Source organism: Pyrgilauda ruficollis, unplaced genomic scaffold, assembly GCF_017590135.1.
Source record: "Pyrgilauda ruficollis isolate IOZ18807 unplaced genomic scaffold, ASM1759013v1 scaffold6, whole genome shotgun sequence".
NCBI lineage: Eukaryota > Metazoa > Chordata > Aves > Passeriformes > Passeridae > Pyrgilauda > Pyrgilauda ruficollis.
This window is the reverse complement of record NW_024527710.1, coordinates 10,021,008-10,039,081: the sequence shown is the minus strand read 5'-3', so window position 1 is coordinate 10,039,081 and position 18,074 is coordinate 10,021,008. Positions and strand designations below refer to the sequence as shown.

Below are 18,074 nucleotides of genomic sequence, written 5' to 3'. Positions count from 1 at the left end.
GATGTGCATAAAGCACTCTAAAGCATAACATTTCATGACTTGCTGCCTTGTCTAGCTTGGACTGAAGGAGTCTCACTGCTGCTTGCTGTGCCTGCAGTTTTGGGCCTTTTTGTTGTGTCCCTCCTTGGGTAATGAAGCTTGATACTTTAAAGATTAGATGTCAAGATTAGACTTACAGAATTGCATTCAGAAGTAGCAGGAGAGCATGTACATGCAAAACCTGTAAGGGCTAAGGAAGCTAGTTTCCATTGTTTTCTCTCTTTATGGTGCTGGTGTTTTTGGTGGCACGTAAGACTGCCTTTTCATTCTCAGTAACGAGCATCTGACTGTCAGTCTTACTTTTTGCAAGTTGTTAAGAAGTTCATGAGAGCAAAAGAAACTCATTAAAGTTTTTGTTTGCTAATTGCCCTCTCTGCAGACATAATAACGTTTTTGACAATTTTGCTTCGAAAGTTGATATACTAGATGCAGGTTCTTTCTCTATTGGAAGTCTTCCTGTTATTTTTGGCTGTCTCAGCCTTCACCTGATTGACAAGGTAGCAGCTTCATTAGGTTTTTTATGTTCATTACAAGTCTGAATATATCCTTTTCTTGGATCCTTCATACAATAAAAATATTATGCTAAACTTCATTCCTAAAGACACCTACTTGAAAAGTAGTGAACACCAGAAAACTTGGTCCTGTAAGTTTCACTTTGTGTATTCCTAGGCCTGGGTGTCAGTCTGGCCTGTTCTTTACCAGTACTTCTCTAACTGACTTGTGTAGTGTGTTGTTTTGTTTGGTTTTATTGAACATTCAGTTCTAGGGTGTGAATAGCAAACACCATTAATCAGTTTGTCCTCTCAATTCTCCAACTGAGAACTGAGGCATAATGAGGTCAAGTGATTTACCTAGGATCGTTGAAGAGATTTGTACCAGTACTGGAAAATGAACTTCTGTCTCAAATCTCTTAGTTTCAGCCATAAGATAACCTTATGATATTACATATTCTGTTTGATATTGCATACTCTGTTTCCCTACCTTCAGAAAGCCAGCAGGACAAGACATTAAATACAAGCTGAAGCTGTTTTAAGTGAAAACAGTTGAGGGCTGTAGCTCAGTTTCTGAATCTCCAGTGTTGTGGTTTATTCAGAGTGCTAGTTATTCAGTGTGCTAGACTATGATTTAAAAAGGTCCTCAATCTGGAATGTGTCAGTCTGAATATAAGTAACTGAAAAATACTTCTGCATTTAATTATAAAATTAGTTCTAATTATAAAAATATTTTTGCACTTAAATAAGATTTAAAATACTTAATATGAAGTAAAAACGAAGGAATATTTTGGCCTGCATTTATATTACCAAATTTTAAAAAAAGACACTTAAAATTTGTTTTACACTAAGTGCAGCACTTAAAATTAAGTTGTCAAAAAGCAAAATTGTGGGTATAGGACCTATTTATTTCTTAAGTTATTTGTTTTATACAGGGATATGAAAACAGTTTGTTAAAGAACATTGTGACAACTGTTGATCAGATCCCTTAACTGCCCTCCTATGGACTGTCCCAGCATTTCCCTAGAATGCAGTTTATTTTAGGATCCTGCTATAGTCTGTGTGCCTTATGACAGCTTTCGTGGGTATCATTTTAATACCCAGTCTCAGTGTTTTGATAGAATTTTAATATCATTGTCAGTTTTACTCTTTTGGCCTTTTAAGTTCCTAGTTTTTTGCTCATCCTTTGAATGACTGCTAATGAATGGCTTTTCAAAATACAAAAATGAAAGTAGAGCTCCAAAGACTTATTTTCATGTTTATATGTAGAATTAGAAGTGGTAGAACATAGGCTGTATAGACTCACAGTTGATGGTAACAATGCTGCTGTTGAACTGCACCTTTACCACCCTAGGGGTGTTTAGAGGTCCCTGTTACCTCACCTTCTAGCCTTGGCAGAGCAGTCAGTCAGTCTTCATGCCTTTAGGTTTGGATTGACCTTCCTGGTCTTGAAGAATGAAGAAAGCTCCCCTGCTTCAGATGGGGCTTTAGCAAGGGCATGGTGTATAGAGAAATGTAATCTATTCTGGAAGATGACAATCTGCTTCTGTAGCTGAGTAAAATCATTACAGGAACACTGTCTTTGTTTGTTTGTTTATTTATTATGCCTTCTGGCTTTAATTTTCTTTCAATTGTTCACATATGCAGTAATACTAGAGTAATTCTGAAGGGTTTTACTTAGTAAAAACTTCAGTACCTTTTGAGTTACTGCCTTCCCTGCAGTATGAAAGTGAGGTGGGTCCAGCAAGACTTACAGGACACAAAAAGGGGCACTGCTTTTTACTGTTTTATTTCATGACTATCAGTGTTTGAAAAACTGTGTTAAGTAGTGGTGTTCTAGTCTCTTGCTTTGATGGAGCCAATCTACTTTTGTCTTAATCTCTTGTTTGCACTAAAGAATATTCTTAACCTGTCAGGAAGTGTTTGAAAAAAAATAGTTAGCATAGGTATAAAAAATTCTTTTTGTACAAAAAAAGAAATCAGACTTTCTTTTATGAAATCTCATTTTCCACACCCCGATTTTTTTTCCTGTAACTTTCTGATTCTACTCTTTAAATATCTTTCATCAGTCAGTTAGGCTGTTGCTGGTTGCTGTTTCACCCATTACAGGCATGAGAGGCATGTTGCCTTTGCACGCTTTTCTAGCAGCTTGGAGAATCCATGTGGGGAAAGAAATAATTTGCTTTCCTAGGGATCAGGTCTTCTAAAAACTAAACTTCCATTAGGGATGAAAGAGCAAACAATTTGAATGTAAGGAAGGCTTAATCTAGCTCTGGGCATGAACAACTAAATACCTCATCCGTAGATGATAAGAAAACATTAATCTTGCTCTGGATTTGTACTCAAATTTCCTCATATATACTGCTTCAAGATTAAGGGGGTTTTAGATGTGATCAGTGCTTGGCATTTTTAGTGAAACAGTAAAGCTGATTTTGCAGGTGGACACAGCAGGTGTTAAGGTGTAATTTAATAACTTCCATGACCTTGTTTTTATTTGTTTAGCATCCTAAACTTGCTAATTGCTTGGAGCAGTGTGGAAGGGGTCCTATGTAAGAAGTACAGCTTTTCTTTAAAATCATATATAATTGCTTTTTCCTCAATAAGTATTACTAGTCCTTGTTTCTGGTTTTCATTGGTAAGCAGCACTGGCTGGAGCACTCAGCTCAGTTGAAGCTGAGTAATAGGGAAATCAGTAAAAGTCTTGACCATTTCAGTGGTGACGTGTGATAACACTTTCTAGCAAGAGAAGAGATTGAGTGCTGTCTGCTGCAGGCGGTGGTAGCAGATGATGCAGTGTGGTTTTGTAGGCAACTTGTTTTTCAGTGGTAATTATTTTTTTGTTGTTGTTATTATGGGGAGCAGCCTTTTTAAAAGTGAACTTATTTTGATGTTCCTTGTGATTTTATGTAATGAAATCCCCTGGCTTACTTAGGGAGGCTTTTCTTCTGTAGCTGGTATTAGTGGACATGATTTTTTCAAGTCATATTGTAAAGTCTTCTGGTACATCCAGTGTGGTTTTTTGCAGTCCAGATATAGGTCTTCATTTATTTGACTTCTGCTGCCATCCTTAAAGGCCTTCTCTTGCAGTTCAGTAGACCTCCTTTGGCTGATTCACAGGACCAGCATTCAAAATGTATGCCATGACCTTCCATGTTATAGCACATATAGCTATATAGAGTTTGGCTGGTAACACAGAACTTGTGATTTTGGGAAATAGTAAACAAGAAATTTGTGGTAGGAGCTAGAAGCCCAAGAGTAAATTGCAGTGTCTCAGAACTAGTTGAAATAGTGTGATGGTAAGCAACCACTCTGATGGAGGAAGGAAAGGTTGATGCAAAACTAGAATGAATCAGGTAAAGTATTCTTTATGGTAGAAATGAGAAATTAGTGGTATTGCTTAAGGCAGTGAGAAGGGGTTGTTTGTCAGGAATACTGAGCAGGTGTGGAACTCAAATGTATCAAATGTGAGACAAACACTAGAAAAGGAGATAAGCTGTTCAGAGTGGAGTATAAATGGGTTTAAATTTGCTGTGAGAAAACAGGCTGAAAATTACAGAAAGGTTTTAATCAGAGCAAAATAGGATTGTGAGAGTTTCCAGGAGTAAACAAGATAAGAATCCCCCAATTTCCTCCTAGAATGAGAATCTGTTTTCTTGTTGTATTTTTGTTTGCTTTTAAAGAAACTAAGTAAATCAATAGCTGGAATGACAGGAGGCAAAACTCTTGACTCAGGAAACCCCTTTGAGGACTGTGTTTCTGGAACCTTCTGCTTGTACCATTCATCAGGCTGCTAAAGCCCTTTTTGCAGATTGTAGATTATTGTTGATGAAAAAAAGTAATAGCAAGGGGTGTCACTATAGTTTACAAATGAGTTCCTCTGAAATTTAGGCATCTCTAATATTTGACCATTTTGTTTCTTGTGCCAAATTTTACCAGACCCACACAGCTGCTGTCTGGCACCCCTCCCAGGCTGGGGCTCTCCAGGCAGCAGGTTGAAAAAACTGCTTAACTCATGAATCTGTGTTTTGGGTGGATTGGGTGTGCCTGGATCAAACATTTGTCTTCACTGAGTCTGTATTATTTTCATCTTCTATTAAGCATTTCTCTCCCTTGTGTCACTCAACTATACTCCAGACAGTGATTAAAATGTGGCGTTCCAGCAGAGTAACAGCAGTGGAACAATTTCATATTTTCCTCCCTTGATGAGCCCTTAGTTGTGTTAATGGAAGGCCTGAATAATATGGTGTGAATTAATGAGCTTGTCTTCTGCTGCTATCGCTGGTGAGTGCTTGTGAGAGAAATGTTTCGTCTCAGGTGGTCCGCCTGGTTTTCTCAGTTTCAAAAAGTAAGATTACAAAGTAATATAGCTCTTTAAAAGCAAAGCAAAACAAACCCTAAAAAACTTCCAAAAAGAAGAAGAAAAGCCAACTTTCTTTGAACAAATAAACAAAGATTGAAACTCCAGATTCTCTTGGTATGTGCATCTTTGGGATCCGTGTTGTGGAAAGTGTGATGTCACGGCGGTGGTCTGTGTGCTGCTGAGGGTCACTGATCCGTGGAGTCTTGGCCAGCATGGCGAAGCGCTCCGCTTCCTCTGCTGAAAAATCTCCTTTCCAAACACATGATGTAAGTAAGCTTGCTGGAACGGCTGGAAGATGGAATCCGAATCCTTTTGGTACGACTGAGCAGAGTTTGGTGAGCATGGAAAGAAAAACTTAGGTCCCCATAATACAGAGTTATGTATTTTTTTGTACTGTCAGTGGAAATAAAAAACTCAAATTCATTTGTAAGAGACAAGGTCTATATAATAGCAAGGCTGAACTAAATATTCTATTAATCTGTTTTGAAGTAGTAAAAAAATTTATTAATTTTCTTCCAGCTCAGCTGACAGCAAGCATTTTTTACTTAAGTGTTTAAAATGCAAATAAAATGCTGTCTTGGTGGTTTTTCTGTTTCTGCCTTTAACGATGTTGTTAGTAGGGAAAGCAGATGTGTCAGATGAGAGCTCACAGGGTATGTAGCATTTTTTTTTTCTCTCTCTCTCTGCCTCTTACTGAAAGCTGCCACCACTGAAGCCACTAGCCAACATTTATTACAGTTTGCATGCCCAAGTTCCATTCTCAAAGCAGAGCTGGTTGTCTTGGTAGAAAGCAGCTACATGGGCAGGTGCTCAGGCTGGGTGGCTGGGAGGAACAATACACCACTGCCTGACTCTGTGCTTGAAGAATGTGTTCAGGACTTTCAGCTGATCATTATTTTTTCTGGCAGGGTAAGAAAGAATTCAGCAGTTGTTGGGGGTTTTTGTTTGTTTGTTGTTTTGTTTTATTTTTTCTAATGTTGCTCGGCTTTAAAAGACTCTAAATAATTAAATTATTTTGCTGCCCAGGTTTACTGTGGATAATGGCTTAAACACCAGAAGTTTGAATAAGGCAATTGGCTGTGAAGGTTGGATCAAGAATGATTATAAGGGCATTTGCTATTCTGCCCATGATCTGCTAAAGAGGATGCCTTCCATTATACAGGCTGCAAAACCTTAGGTGTTTTGCAAGAAGAGTCATTGACAAACCTGAGATACCTGTCAGTTTCAATTGTTGCATCTCCCACTGCATGTCCTTATCCTTTTCATGCTCCTGGGAACTCCAGGCCTGTGCTCATTATGTTAACCAGTACCTCTTGTTCCCATGTAGAAGTTAATGGTCATGGCTTTTCCTGTATTACAGTGTGTGTTTTCATTTAGGCCCTCTGTGGTTTCTGATGAATTACACAAATTCAGCCTATTCTACTTGCAGACACAGCAAGCTCTTTGCACAGGCATATAGCTGAAGTAATTTATTTAAAAGCATCCTGGTAAAAATATTTTCCTGGTTTTGTCAGCCACTACTAGTTTTCATTTTTGGGGAGTAAATAGTAGTATTCCTTTTGGTAAATCCTCTTTCATTTTCCCTATTTAAAATATATACAGCTGCCCTATGTAAATAACTTACTGTGCTTTAAGGATGACACTGCGACAGCTGTAATGCCCACAATTGCCATGAAAAGCCTAAACGTGCTATGAGGGAAGATCTGTTAAGATCCAGACATGGGGAAAATACACGAGTAGAAATCCCACAGCCTAGAAACAAAGTAAAAAAGGCTGCACGCAGCAGGCAGCAAGGAAGGAATGTTCTTCCAGAAAAATGTCCAAAAAAGGCATAATTGCAGGTGATACTCTTCCCCTGAAAGAGAAAATGGAATTGTCCGGATCAGACACAGCTGATCTAACTGTGTGCTGGAGCCTGAGTACCTAGTTCCAGTTTTTGGGGAATGTGGGAGGAAGGAGATGCTTAATTAACGAACTTAATTGTGCTGGGGAGGGTTTTCCCCTGTGTCTGGTTTTGCAGCTTGGTCCAGTTGTGTAACACTGATAATAGGAATGTGGTACTGTGAACAGCATGGGCTGTCCCAGAGGATGTCACTCTTCTCAGCACTGGTTTTCTGTCACTGCTTAATTTGGTGAAAGCCATGGTGAAGATCAGTGGACTTCAGGATGCCTGGAATTTAATTTTGTATTTTTGTCATGCTGTGTTAACTGGGAAACCGAAACAGGTTATCTCATTTTTCCTTGGTTCTGTGCTGAAAATGGAAAAGCAAACGTGCATTTTGATTTTTGATTAAGCAAATTGAGGTATTCTTCTGTAGTATAAATTCAGTGAGCTTCTTTGGAAAGATGGTGAAAATTCTGGATGTAGACTAATAGTGCTGGAAAAAGCAGTGGAGGTCTTGAAGTTTTCATAACATTTTTCTTACAACAGCAGTTGCTGCATAACAAACACCATTAGAAAAATTGGAAAGGCACTAGAGGAGAAAATTATCCTGTGTGGAAGATAGTTTAGGAATCTACAGTTTATAATAGTGCTTTTATTTACCATAGCATGAAAAGTGTTTAGAGAAGAGCCCCAACATTTGAATAAGGCTGATGGGGTTTCAGGCAGGTGGTTGCCACTCCTGTGCAGGCTGGTGCACAGTAGCAGTTCCACTGAGCTGTCTCAAGGAGCCTCTGCTTTGCAGAGTACATCAGAATTCGGGTTTTCTTTTGAAGCAGTGTTGAAACTGGGTGTTGTGTAATGACTTGTTTTGACCTTGGAAATAGTTTCTTTTAATTTAAGATCGTGCTGATACTAGCTGCAGGATGGCAGAATGATTCCTGAGGACACATGCTTGTATGTTTTGGTTTTTATTTAGTGTCTAGTTTGAGACTGCAAGGAACCATTATGATCCTCTAGTCTTTATGGGAGTTTGCACCCACTAGTTGGGCCTGTTAGCCCCAAAACTTAGGGATGTTTAGCGACAAACAGCAAAAGTGTTTCTGAAATATAGCAAGACTTTCTTCATCTACTAGAATGTATGAATTATCTATTACATACTTCGATATTTTATTCCAGATTATACTTATTCTCCCTCTTAAACCACTTTACGTTTTATTCCTATGCTGATCGCTGGTTCCTAGCCCTTGAATCCAGTCATTCCTGCTTTTTGTTGTGCTGCTGAGAGATCTGCAGTTGAGCTGATTGCTGGCTGTGGGCAAAGACCTTCTTTCTCTTCAATAAGTTGAGCCGGTTGAGCTCCACTAGGACTACTTTTTATTATTATTGTGTGTATGACTGCAGCACCTGACTGCCTAAGGCTCTGCTTACATTAAGTGTTAAGCCTGGGCTTGAGCTCTGGGCTTTGGCAGCAATTCTTGCTGCGCTGCTGCTGTTGAGGTTGGAGCCCGACTGCTGCGTTCTCCTTTCTGTTCATGGGAGGCAGAGTCCAAGATGAGCTGCACAGCAGGTCTGGCAGTGCTGCCGTCCAGGTAGTCCTGGAAACCTGCCTTCCAGGAATAGGAGTGATGAGGAGAGTGCCATTTGTTTCTGGAGTTCTGCCTGTGGAGAAGGGATCTGTCCATGCACTGCGTTGAGAGAGAGAATTTATCTTGCCAGACTTACCCTCCATGAACTGGCAAATGCAGGGTCTGGGTTCTGGGGTGCTCCCCTGAGCCTTTGCAGGCACAGTGTACACTTCTGGATACCTTTAGGTGGGAAAAACAGTCTCCTCTGTGGCATACTCAGGATTGGGACATAAACCCAGGAGATGACCCTGGTCCCAGACAAATGAGAGAGCCTACCATTACAGGATCAACTGTGTCAGTCCAGTGCCCCAGCATACAGGTAGCATGACAATTGTCAGTGTTCTGCAAGTGCAAGGGTAGCAGATTTCTTTTACTAAAAAAAAACCAAAAAAAAAAAAAAAAGACAGCAGCGGCTGAAGCCACACCTTTAGAAGATACAAATAGATACTAGGTCTATCATTCTGTATTGAAGTGAGGTAGAAGAAGATTTGTTAAATGCGTGACAAGTGGATGGGATAGGCTGTTAAAAGGACATGAACCTTGTGGTTCATGTGATAGAAAACAGAACCAGTGAAGAAGGGTGATGTGGGTAGAGAAATAAGCTGGGAAAATTGCTTTTGGAGTACTGTATAAGTAGGACAAGATTCATTTAGTTGAAACCAGAGAAAAAGGTGGATTGCAAAGCTTGTGTTCCAAACCAGAAGTTTTACAGTTCAGTAAGTGTCATAATATCAATGCTTTGAAAGTATCTTAATAAGTGTATGAACTTCTGTTCATCTCTATAGTTCTGGGTTTGGTTGCTGAGAACTGTAAGTTACACTTTTCCACCTCACATGTCAGTTTGAGCATAGGCAACACGACTTCCTTCTGGGAGGAGACAGGATGCCTTCTAGGCTTGAATATCTTTCCTGTTCTTAGCTTATATGTATGTAAATTTAAAAATATTGATTTTGGATGGTAGCTTGTGAGATGAAAAGATAACCTAAAATGGTGTTTTCATTGTATGATCCCATCTGATACAAAACATAGGATGAGCCATATGATGGGACTGGGGTTAAGGCTCCTCCCCAGCTTCTGGCATCTTTCTTGCAGCTTTCCTTGGGAAGATAAACAGTGATGCTGACAGGTTACGTATGTGAAGGCATTCACATTGCCTTAAGATATCCTCACCTGATGAATTCAGGGCCATCCAGGAAATTAGAAGAGACTCCCTTGGCTCCCACATCAGATTTTTCTGTTTTCTTCTTTTTTTTTTTTTTTTTTAAGAAAAAAATAAGCCTCTAAGAAGCTTCTTTCACATTACACAGATCTTAAAAAATAATTCTTCCATCATTTAATGAGGAAAGGTTGCTTCTGGATTTCAGATTGAGAGACATTCTGTGCCTCCACTGTCCTCTATCCTCAGAGTAGTTTAAGAAGGTGCTGGTCTACAGCAAACTTCCTGCTGCAGGGTGACAGCAGAGTAGGTAAATGCTTCATGTCTGCTAGCAAAGTACTAAATCATGATTTCCTTCTGAATCTTGCCATCAAGGACATTACAAAAGGAGAGTGGGAATTCCCAGTGAAAGGCAGCCATTTCAGTTGGTAGCTAACAAGATCTTACAGACATCAAAAAATAAATGAGGTTCCCTGCTCCAGTTGCAGCAACAGCCATAGAGCTTCAAAGAGGTCACAGGTGTGGAAATTGGAGGTCTCTTAATGGAGACTGAGATAAAAAGGCATTATTTAAAGCCTTGGATGTAAGTTTCTGATCTGAAGAGTGGTGAGTAATGCAATTGCTGGGAGGTATCTTTGACTTTGCCTGGAGAATGCTAACAAGCAATCAAAATGCTTGCCCACAGCCAAACTGTTTTTTCCCTTTCCACTCTTTAGAATAATAAAAAGCATTACACACAAACCCCACTGTTAATGCAACATGTGGGTGAAGTTCCAGGCTATTGTGTATAAAACTCAGTCCTAATTCCAGCAGTAATTATAACTTGTTCCTCTCTCTCCCCCCTGTTGTTTGGTGACACCGCAGGAAGTGATGCAAAGTTCTCTGTTTGTGCATGTATTAACTTAGGTTGAGTATATCTAATCTCTTGATTTTCTTTCTTTTCCTGTCAAAGTCTCAGCTGTAATACTTTGCAATTGGAAACTTTTAACATTTAGTTTCAGTGCTTTGTCTGTTTTTAGTTCTGTTAGAAGCTGGTTCTACTGCTTGTGGATGTTTTGCTTCTTTTCTGTTTATAATGCAATCTGACATTTGTTTTCCTCTTTCTCTTGAGGCTGATTTTGTTCATATTACAGTTTCCTTGCAACACATGTTTTCTCATTTTCTAGTCTGCTGTTTTTGAGGCCATCAGCAGTTTAGGCTGTGAGGTCCTGCCCTTGTCTATACTTGATATAAAAAGCATAGTGAATACCACTAAAAATTCATAATTTGCTGCCAGCTATCTGTGGTATCCTTGACATCTCCTGTTTGATCATAAGGGTTCCAGCAATAATTGCTGAATATAAAAGGGTTTTTAGCATTGCCTTTGTATGTGGGGTGTGAGAAAGTCCAAGGCTTTTTATTTGTGCTGGTATATTACACCATATAATTGCATCCATCTTTTGATCTGTGGTATGAATTAGTTCCATTGAAAACATGCTTTCTATTTTTAAATCGGCTGTCTTGATCCGAGTTCTTGAAGCAATCTGCTTTTTGGTCTTGTTTTTGTGTATATTTTCCATATTGTGCTGGGTTTAATATAGTTGTTGACATACTGGTTTTCAGTGTTTTTTCCTTACTGTTTTCTCTATTTTGTAGAAATCTCTTCATGTTTTATGTTACTCTGTTTTATTTGTCTGGATAAAGTATTTAACTTGCTTCATATCTGACCGTTTCGCAGTTTATAACATTTGATGGTAAAGTGCTGTTAGCCAGTGTTAGAAAAGGAGAGTGGAGATGTGGGGACCTTAGTGCCATGTTTTCCCACTTGACTTAACTGAATGCTCTGTATTCAGGGATGGTTGGACTGAAAGCCCAGAGCTCCAATATTATATGAAGTCAGTAGGGATGCAGAAGGATCTTCATGAAACTTGGATCATAGGTGGGATGATCTCTGCAGAATCCCATTTTTCTCCACTGGTCAGTAGCCTAGTCTCAGTTTTTCATTTGAGTGAATGAATTGCAAATCTGAGGTTAAAAGGGATTGCTAAGGCCCAAGTTAACACTTCCAAGGAGCATTATATTCTCCTTGTCTTTTCTGTGGCTCTTGTGATGCTCACAAAAACATGAGCTGTGCTACCAGGAGGGCAGGGCTGCTGTCCCTGAGAGTAACAATGCAGTGTTTTCCTGTATTCCTCAACCCAATATCATTTGCTGTTCACTTATGCTTGATTGCCTTTTCACCTGCTCTGTACAGCAGCTTCTGTGGTAGATCCTGGTCTGTGATGAGGGCTGCTCTTTGTCATAAAGGCAGTAGAGACAAAATGGCACATGTCAAGTTTGCAAGAGCAGGAAAATACCAGATATTCAAAGTATTTGTTTCATGCTCCATCCATTAGATGGTCTTTCTTGATTTAAGACCCTTGCCTTGCCCTGCCCGTGGTTGTAATACGTGTTGAGAGTGCATTTGTGTGTGCATTTTTTTTCTTTGCAGTCTGCTTGAGGTGTGTGCTTGCTGGGGTTTTTTTAATCAGTTCGTGTTGATTCTTATCATCTCTGTAATAGTTTGGGGTTGATGTAATCATTGTTACATGTATTTCATTAAGAGATGTGTGTGTACTTAGGCGTTTGCATAATTCATGAAGTCAAGTATGTTCACATACCCTTTGTTAGCACGTGAGTGCATGTAGTAAGTATGTACTTCTCTTCTTTGTATCAGTGGCTCATTGGGAAGGGTGCACTGCATTTATTTGGTGTGTGTATATGTAAAAAACCCACAAGTTCTACCATTTATTTTCTTTCTTCTGCACCCACCTCGAAAACGTAAAGAAAAACACACACTTCTGCTAAGGTTCTAGGATAGTTTATTTTTTCATTCAGCCATTAGTTTATTCGTTCAGGAGTTGTACACTGGAAAAAAAAGTGCATCCATTAGACAGTGAGGGCTTTATTTATGAGGGGGGTGGTGTTTCAAAGGGGAAGCTGTCAAGTCCCAAAAGAGCCTTTCATGGTGTATTCTCAGCGTGCTTCTGAGGCCACTGCTCTGCTCATCAGGAGGAGAGGCAGAAATGTGGGCTTTACAGAGCAACTGTGTGTTTCACTGGTCCCTGCGCTCACTGACGTTTATTTACATATTGGGAGAGTAAATGGGTAGAACAGATGGCAACCAGACATTTGGTGGTTCTGTTCCCGTATGCTCCTCAGGGGTCTTGCATTCAGTTTTTGCAAAAAGCTTGTCCTATAGGGAGGAGAAAAAACCCAGGAGCCTGGTCAGAACTGTGAATCGCTTGTTGCGTTTTTGCAGTAGCGACAGATTAAAGCATTTAGTAAAATGTGAAATAATTACAAGGTTTGTTTTATAAGTCCAGATAGTCGTTCCTTAGTATAAGACTATGGGGGTGTCAGTCTCTCTCATTTGATTATTTCTTATTTTCACCACTGGAGCGAATGCATCTAGATTTGAAGCTGGCAATCTCTTCTTTCTATAAAGTGAGTTTGAAAAGTACAGGTCTATTTATATGGGTCTTGAATACCTTTGGTCTTTTCTGTAAACGTTGTTATTCATTCGTGCTCTTGTAAAAACAGAATATCTGAAAATTTTGCAGGGTTTTCCAGGATATTTAATATGTGTTTCTTCACAGTTTACAGTTGTGACGCGGGAGATTTGCTTCCACACCAAGCTGAATTTTTTTCTTATTTTCTTTGTGCACCCTGGAATGTTGGAGCAGGGCTGCTCCAGAGTGCTGGGCACTCACTTTAGTGGTTTGGGTTGTTGGGGTTTTTTCCAATGTGTGCATGTTGGGTTTTTTTAGAGAAGTGCTAATTAAAACACTTTCCTTGGGCAAAACTGTAATATAAAATACACATTTTGAAAATATGTCAAAAGGAGTGATGCAAGAAAGGTTTTGAATGTGTAAAATTCTCTACCTGCAGATTGTTCCTTCCTGTAAAACAGCCAGGTGTTTCTCAGTAAGGTGGGGACAAATCACATGAAAATGGAAGAGCTTGACCTTTTTCACAGCATGCCAAATCAGCAGCTCCAACAGTTTGTGACATGATGAATTCCAACACCTTATTGGTAAACACATGAAACTGCCTAGCAGTTATAGAAGAACCTGTCAAATAATGTAAATACCAGACCTCAGCTAATCTCAACTATAATGTGGAATCTCCTCATGTTAGATAAAAAAGCAAGCTTTTCTTTAATAAACCTTTCTGGAATGAGAGGTCAACCCTGATACAGTTTGCTTTAAACCAGGTTTTCAAAGTAAGAGTAGAATTACTGATCGATCCTCCATGGATTAACTCAGGTTTTTTCTAAGTATTGTCTAATGCCCTTCTCTTTAAATATTGTCTTTTAAAAAGACAAAATTAGGCAGCCATGTCACACTGCAGGGAGGCTTAGGATGGAAAATGGCAACAGAGACAGTGAAAATGGTAATTGTCAGAAAAGAAACACTGTCTTCTGGAGAGGCCTTTAGAAGGTTGATCGTTAACAAAAAGTAGAAATTTGCTACTTTTGTGTCGGCCATGCTGCACAAATATTATGTTAGGATTAGTTTAAATTAAGTTAATTGCTGAACTCATAGGTTTTTGGCAGCATATCCCACAACCCACTTGAAATACAGAATTTTTTTTCTAAGTAAGAGTTTTTAAGTGGATTATATTGATAGTGCCCACCGTTAATGAAGCTGCTCTGTCTTGCTCAATATGTGACAATGTTCCTGTGACTTGTGCAGCAGTTCTCTTAAAAACTGTATAAGGTGTTTAGGAATCCTTTGAGATCAAAATCAAACCTCCTGTTAAATAGGATCTAATGTCCTCTTTTTTTTTTTTTTCTTGTAATATACAGAATTGCTGGTTTTAGGAAATGTATTTCTATACTGAGCCCACCATCACAGTGCAATTACTGAGTAAATCACATCCTAGATAGTCTTTGTTTTTTTTGTCCCCCAATAAAATAACATAGTTTAAATATCTTTTCCAGCACTTTGTAGCCAGATGCAAAGTCAGCTAAAAAAGACTTCTTCAGAAAGACTTCTTTTCTACCTCATTATATAACTAAAAGTAGCTGTTGAAATTACTGCTGTATTTCTTGTTGGTCTTGAAAGCCATGGCTTCTGTGTCCTTAGGAGCAGATGAAGACAATTTAGATGGTCACATATTCTTTATGGTTCAGATCTGGATAAGCATCAGCCAAATAACAGTAACAGCAGGACTCAAGAAAAGCCCACTGGTAAAAACCAGGAGCTATTTTTGGCAGTGGTAAATTAAAAAAAAAAAAAAGAAAAAAGTTAAAGTGTGTATTAAAAAAGGGGTGCTCAAATGCTAGTCCATATGTTGCAATTTGTATCTCTGAAAGGTTTGCTGGTTTTTTTCCTTCTTTGACAGACTGATGTCTTGGTGTTAAGCTGCGATCTGATCACAGATGTTGATTTATATAAAGTTGTGGACCTCTTTCGGACACATGATGCTACTCTTTCCATGTTGATGAAGAAAACTCACGAACCAACAGAAGGGGTACCAGGACAGAAAGGGAAAAAAAAGCCAGGTATGTAGGAAGGAATACATATTGTTAATAAAATTATAGAGAAACCACTGGTATGTATGATATGTTTAGTTATCAATCCCAGAGCAAAAGAAATAAAAAAGGCACAGATGCCCTATTTTTCCTCAGATTCCCTGGTGAGGGTGTGACTTGGTTTTTTCCAGCTCAGAATTAAGTATTAGACTCATGTAATCTTGCAGGCTGTGATCCAAAGCTCACAAGAGTTAAGGGAAAAGCTCCAGGTGACTTCAGTGAGTTTTGGATGAAACTCTGAATTTTTGTTACATATGAACATTAAAACCGTTAGGTTTTTCAAGAGCACTAAGCATCAACCAGATTATAGCTGGGAATTTTACACTGACTGTAGGGACCAGCACTGGGTGGGTAACAAGCACTTCTAGAAATTCTCCCCTCTCATGGTATGTAGTGAATTACTCTTCTGAAATCACATCCAGGAGCCTTTTGCTAGACAAAACTCCCACTGATTTCAAGCAGTTGATTAGATGCTTATCTTGTCCATTTTACCATAATATCTTAGTTAGTGCCTTGTAATCTTTAATGTATCTGTTCTCACAACACTGCTGTAAGGCAGAGCAGGGCTATTATACCCATTTTACTTATATGCTAAAAGTACTAAATACCACACAGTTGTTCCCACACCATACCTCTCATTTTCTTTTAATGATATCTGTTAAAATGCTGAGCCTTGGCTGTTGGCAGCTTAGTGGGACCTGGTCTTTGATTAAAGCTCAAAGGCATTACTGGAATACAAGTAAGAAAATGTAGCTTCAAACTGTTGAGAGAGGAGTGAAATGCAAGCCAACTGAAAGTGGAGGAAATACGTTTTGAAAAGAAAACTTCTTAGGCTCTGTACGAAGATTTTTCTGGAGCAACGTGTAAGGAACGTGAAAGCATTTAGTACTTGGACTCTCAAACAGCTCTAACTCCCCTATTTTTGAAAAGGCAATCTAAGTGAAGTGCTAATGGCACATAAAACATTGTCAAGAGCGCTGTTACAGTGGAGAGTTGAGCATTCAGGAGTTGTAAACTAATGGGTCTGTGGTTAAACATCATAGAGCTTCCCAGCATGTGAGCTCTGAGCACACAGGGTGGGGGTGAGGAGGTCTGTGAGGATAAACAAGATTATCTGAAGGCTCGTTGCAAATATAAACACAACAGATTTTACATGCATTCTTATTTTGCTTGTTTTTTATGTTGGTGTGCTTGACTTTGTAGCATAACTCTTCCTACATGACTTGCTGAAATTTGTGTGTGTTTTTCCAGATCTGTAAAAGACCAAACTTGAAAAGACTAAAATTCCATTATGTAGAAGTTTTCTGTCACCCCTGGTGTTTTTCTGTGGGGCTCAGTGCTAAGATCTCCCACACAAAGCACCACTTGAGCTGCCATGGACAGCAGTAGTGACATGTTTCCTGTGAACTGCCTCCGATAAGGCTGAACTGCACCAGGCCTGTTTCAATCATTTGTTAAAAGCAGGGGAGGGCCAACACAGGAATCTTAGGTTCTTCTCCAGGTTCTGGAGGAGGGAAGTACAGTTTAGGGAGTACCAGACCCTCCTGGCTTTCATTCCTACTTGATTAAATCTACCCTATTGCTGTCAACATTACCTTTGCTCATCCATCTTCCTTCGCCTGTGCTGGCTTCTTGCTGCCACCAGTTTTGTGTTCTCTTTCCTAGTTTCCTTCCTCAAGGATCCTTGTCGAGAGCCTGGTTTTTCTTTGTCATCTGTTACTCTTTTTTTTCACTGAAGATGGGTGAATTGCCAGTTGCATCTTTTGTCCTGTTTCTGACTTCTTGTCTTCATCTGGTTAATTTATCTGCCTGTAGTCACCTGTTCTTTTCTGATTTCTGTCCCATCTAGTGTCCTTTAACAGCCAGTCACAGTTTCCAGTAGTTTTCAGGAGCTGCTTTCTGCCCCTTCCAACCTGTCTTGCAGAATCCTCGATTTTTAATGTTTTTTTTATTTTATTTTCCCTCACCCCTGTGAGTTTCTGACTTTTACTTCCTTGTCAAAAACAGACTGCAAAAGGACAAATTAAACCTTTCCCCTGGAACAGTCATTGCAGCATGGCTGAGGAGCCTCATAGCTTGTGTGCTTTGCCTTTACCACCTGATGGTACAGAAAACCTTAGGTAGCACCTGCTATTTGATCAGTCCTAGGAGCTGAGGAATTGGAACAATCTATCCTTGAGACTAAAATACGCAGAAACATTTGCAGCAAAAATAGAAGGTAAAGAAGGCTAAAGAAGAACTGCAGGCATGTGAACCTGCAGTTTTTCAAAGATTGGTTAGAGTTTTTCAAGGGAAGGGACACCAACCCATTTCCACTTATGCTAAACACTTTTTTTCCTTAGCCTTAGAACCAGCGGAATGGTTTTTGCTGAAGTTTTTCAAATGTTCCTCTTAGGCCAGGCACCTGGCATTGGAAATTTCATCCCAGACAGTTAAAACGTGATGAAGCTTATAAGCACCCAGAGACAAGATATTAGCATGGAGTATGTTAGGCAGTTTTTCATAATAGGTGGTACTATTAGCTAGTTCTCTAAATTGTGACACATACAGGTTTTTATGTACTTGGACTCTACTGTTCAAGTGTTTGTATTAGAAAATGGATCCCATGACAAGCCACTAGATTTATTTTTTCACTGTTCCTACAAAGCAATTCATTTTTTGAGAAGTCTCAACAAGATTTTATTTCACATATGTCATGGAATCTGCTACAAAGTTGTTGCTTTTGGGTTATTATTGAACATTCAGGAACTGTGATATAAAGAACAGTTCTTAAATTAGCATGAATTGCAGTGTGTTAAGTGCTATAAATTCATCCTGATGGTTTCCTGCAATGTTTGACTCAACTGAAAATTACAGGGTCTAGTTCATTGGGTTTTATATTTAGGGGATTATATAGTGACAATAAGAATCTCATTGGCTTTTTAAATTGAGAAGTAAGAGCAATGGCAATAAAAAAAAAAA

General features: G+C 39.1%; 1 protein-coding gene across 1 annotated transcript in view; it reads left to right on the top strand.

Annotated features, from left to right (window-relative positions):
• Positions 1-18,074, top strand: part of EIF2B3 (eukaryotic translation initiation factor 2B subunit gamma) — a 99,230-nt gene that overhangs the window by 5,668 nt on the left and 75,488 nt on the right. The window contains exon 3 of the mRNA XM_041483442.1: positions 14,924-15,083. Within this exon, the coding sequence (XP_041339376.1) occupies positions 14,924-15,083 (160 nt within the window). The remainder of the gene's footprint in view (positions 1-14,923; positions 15,084-18,074) is intronic.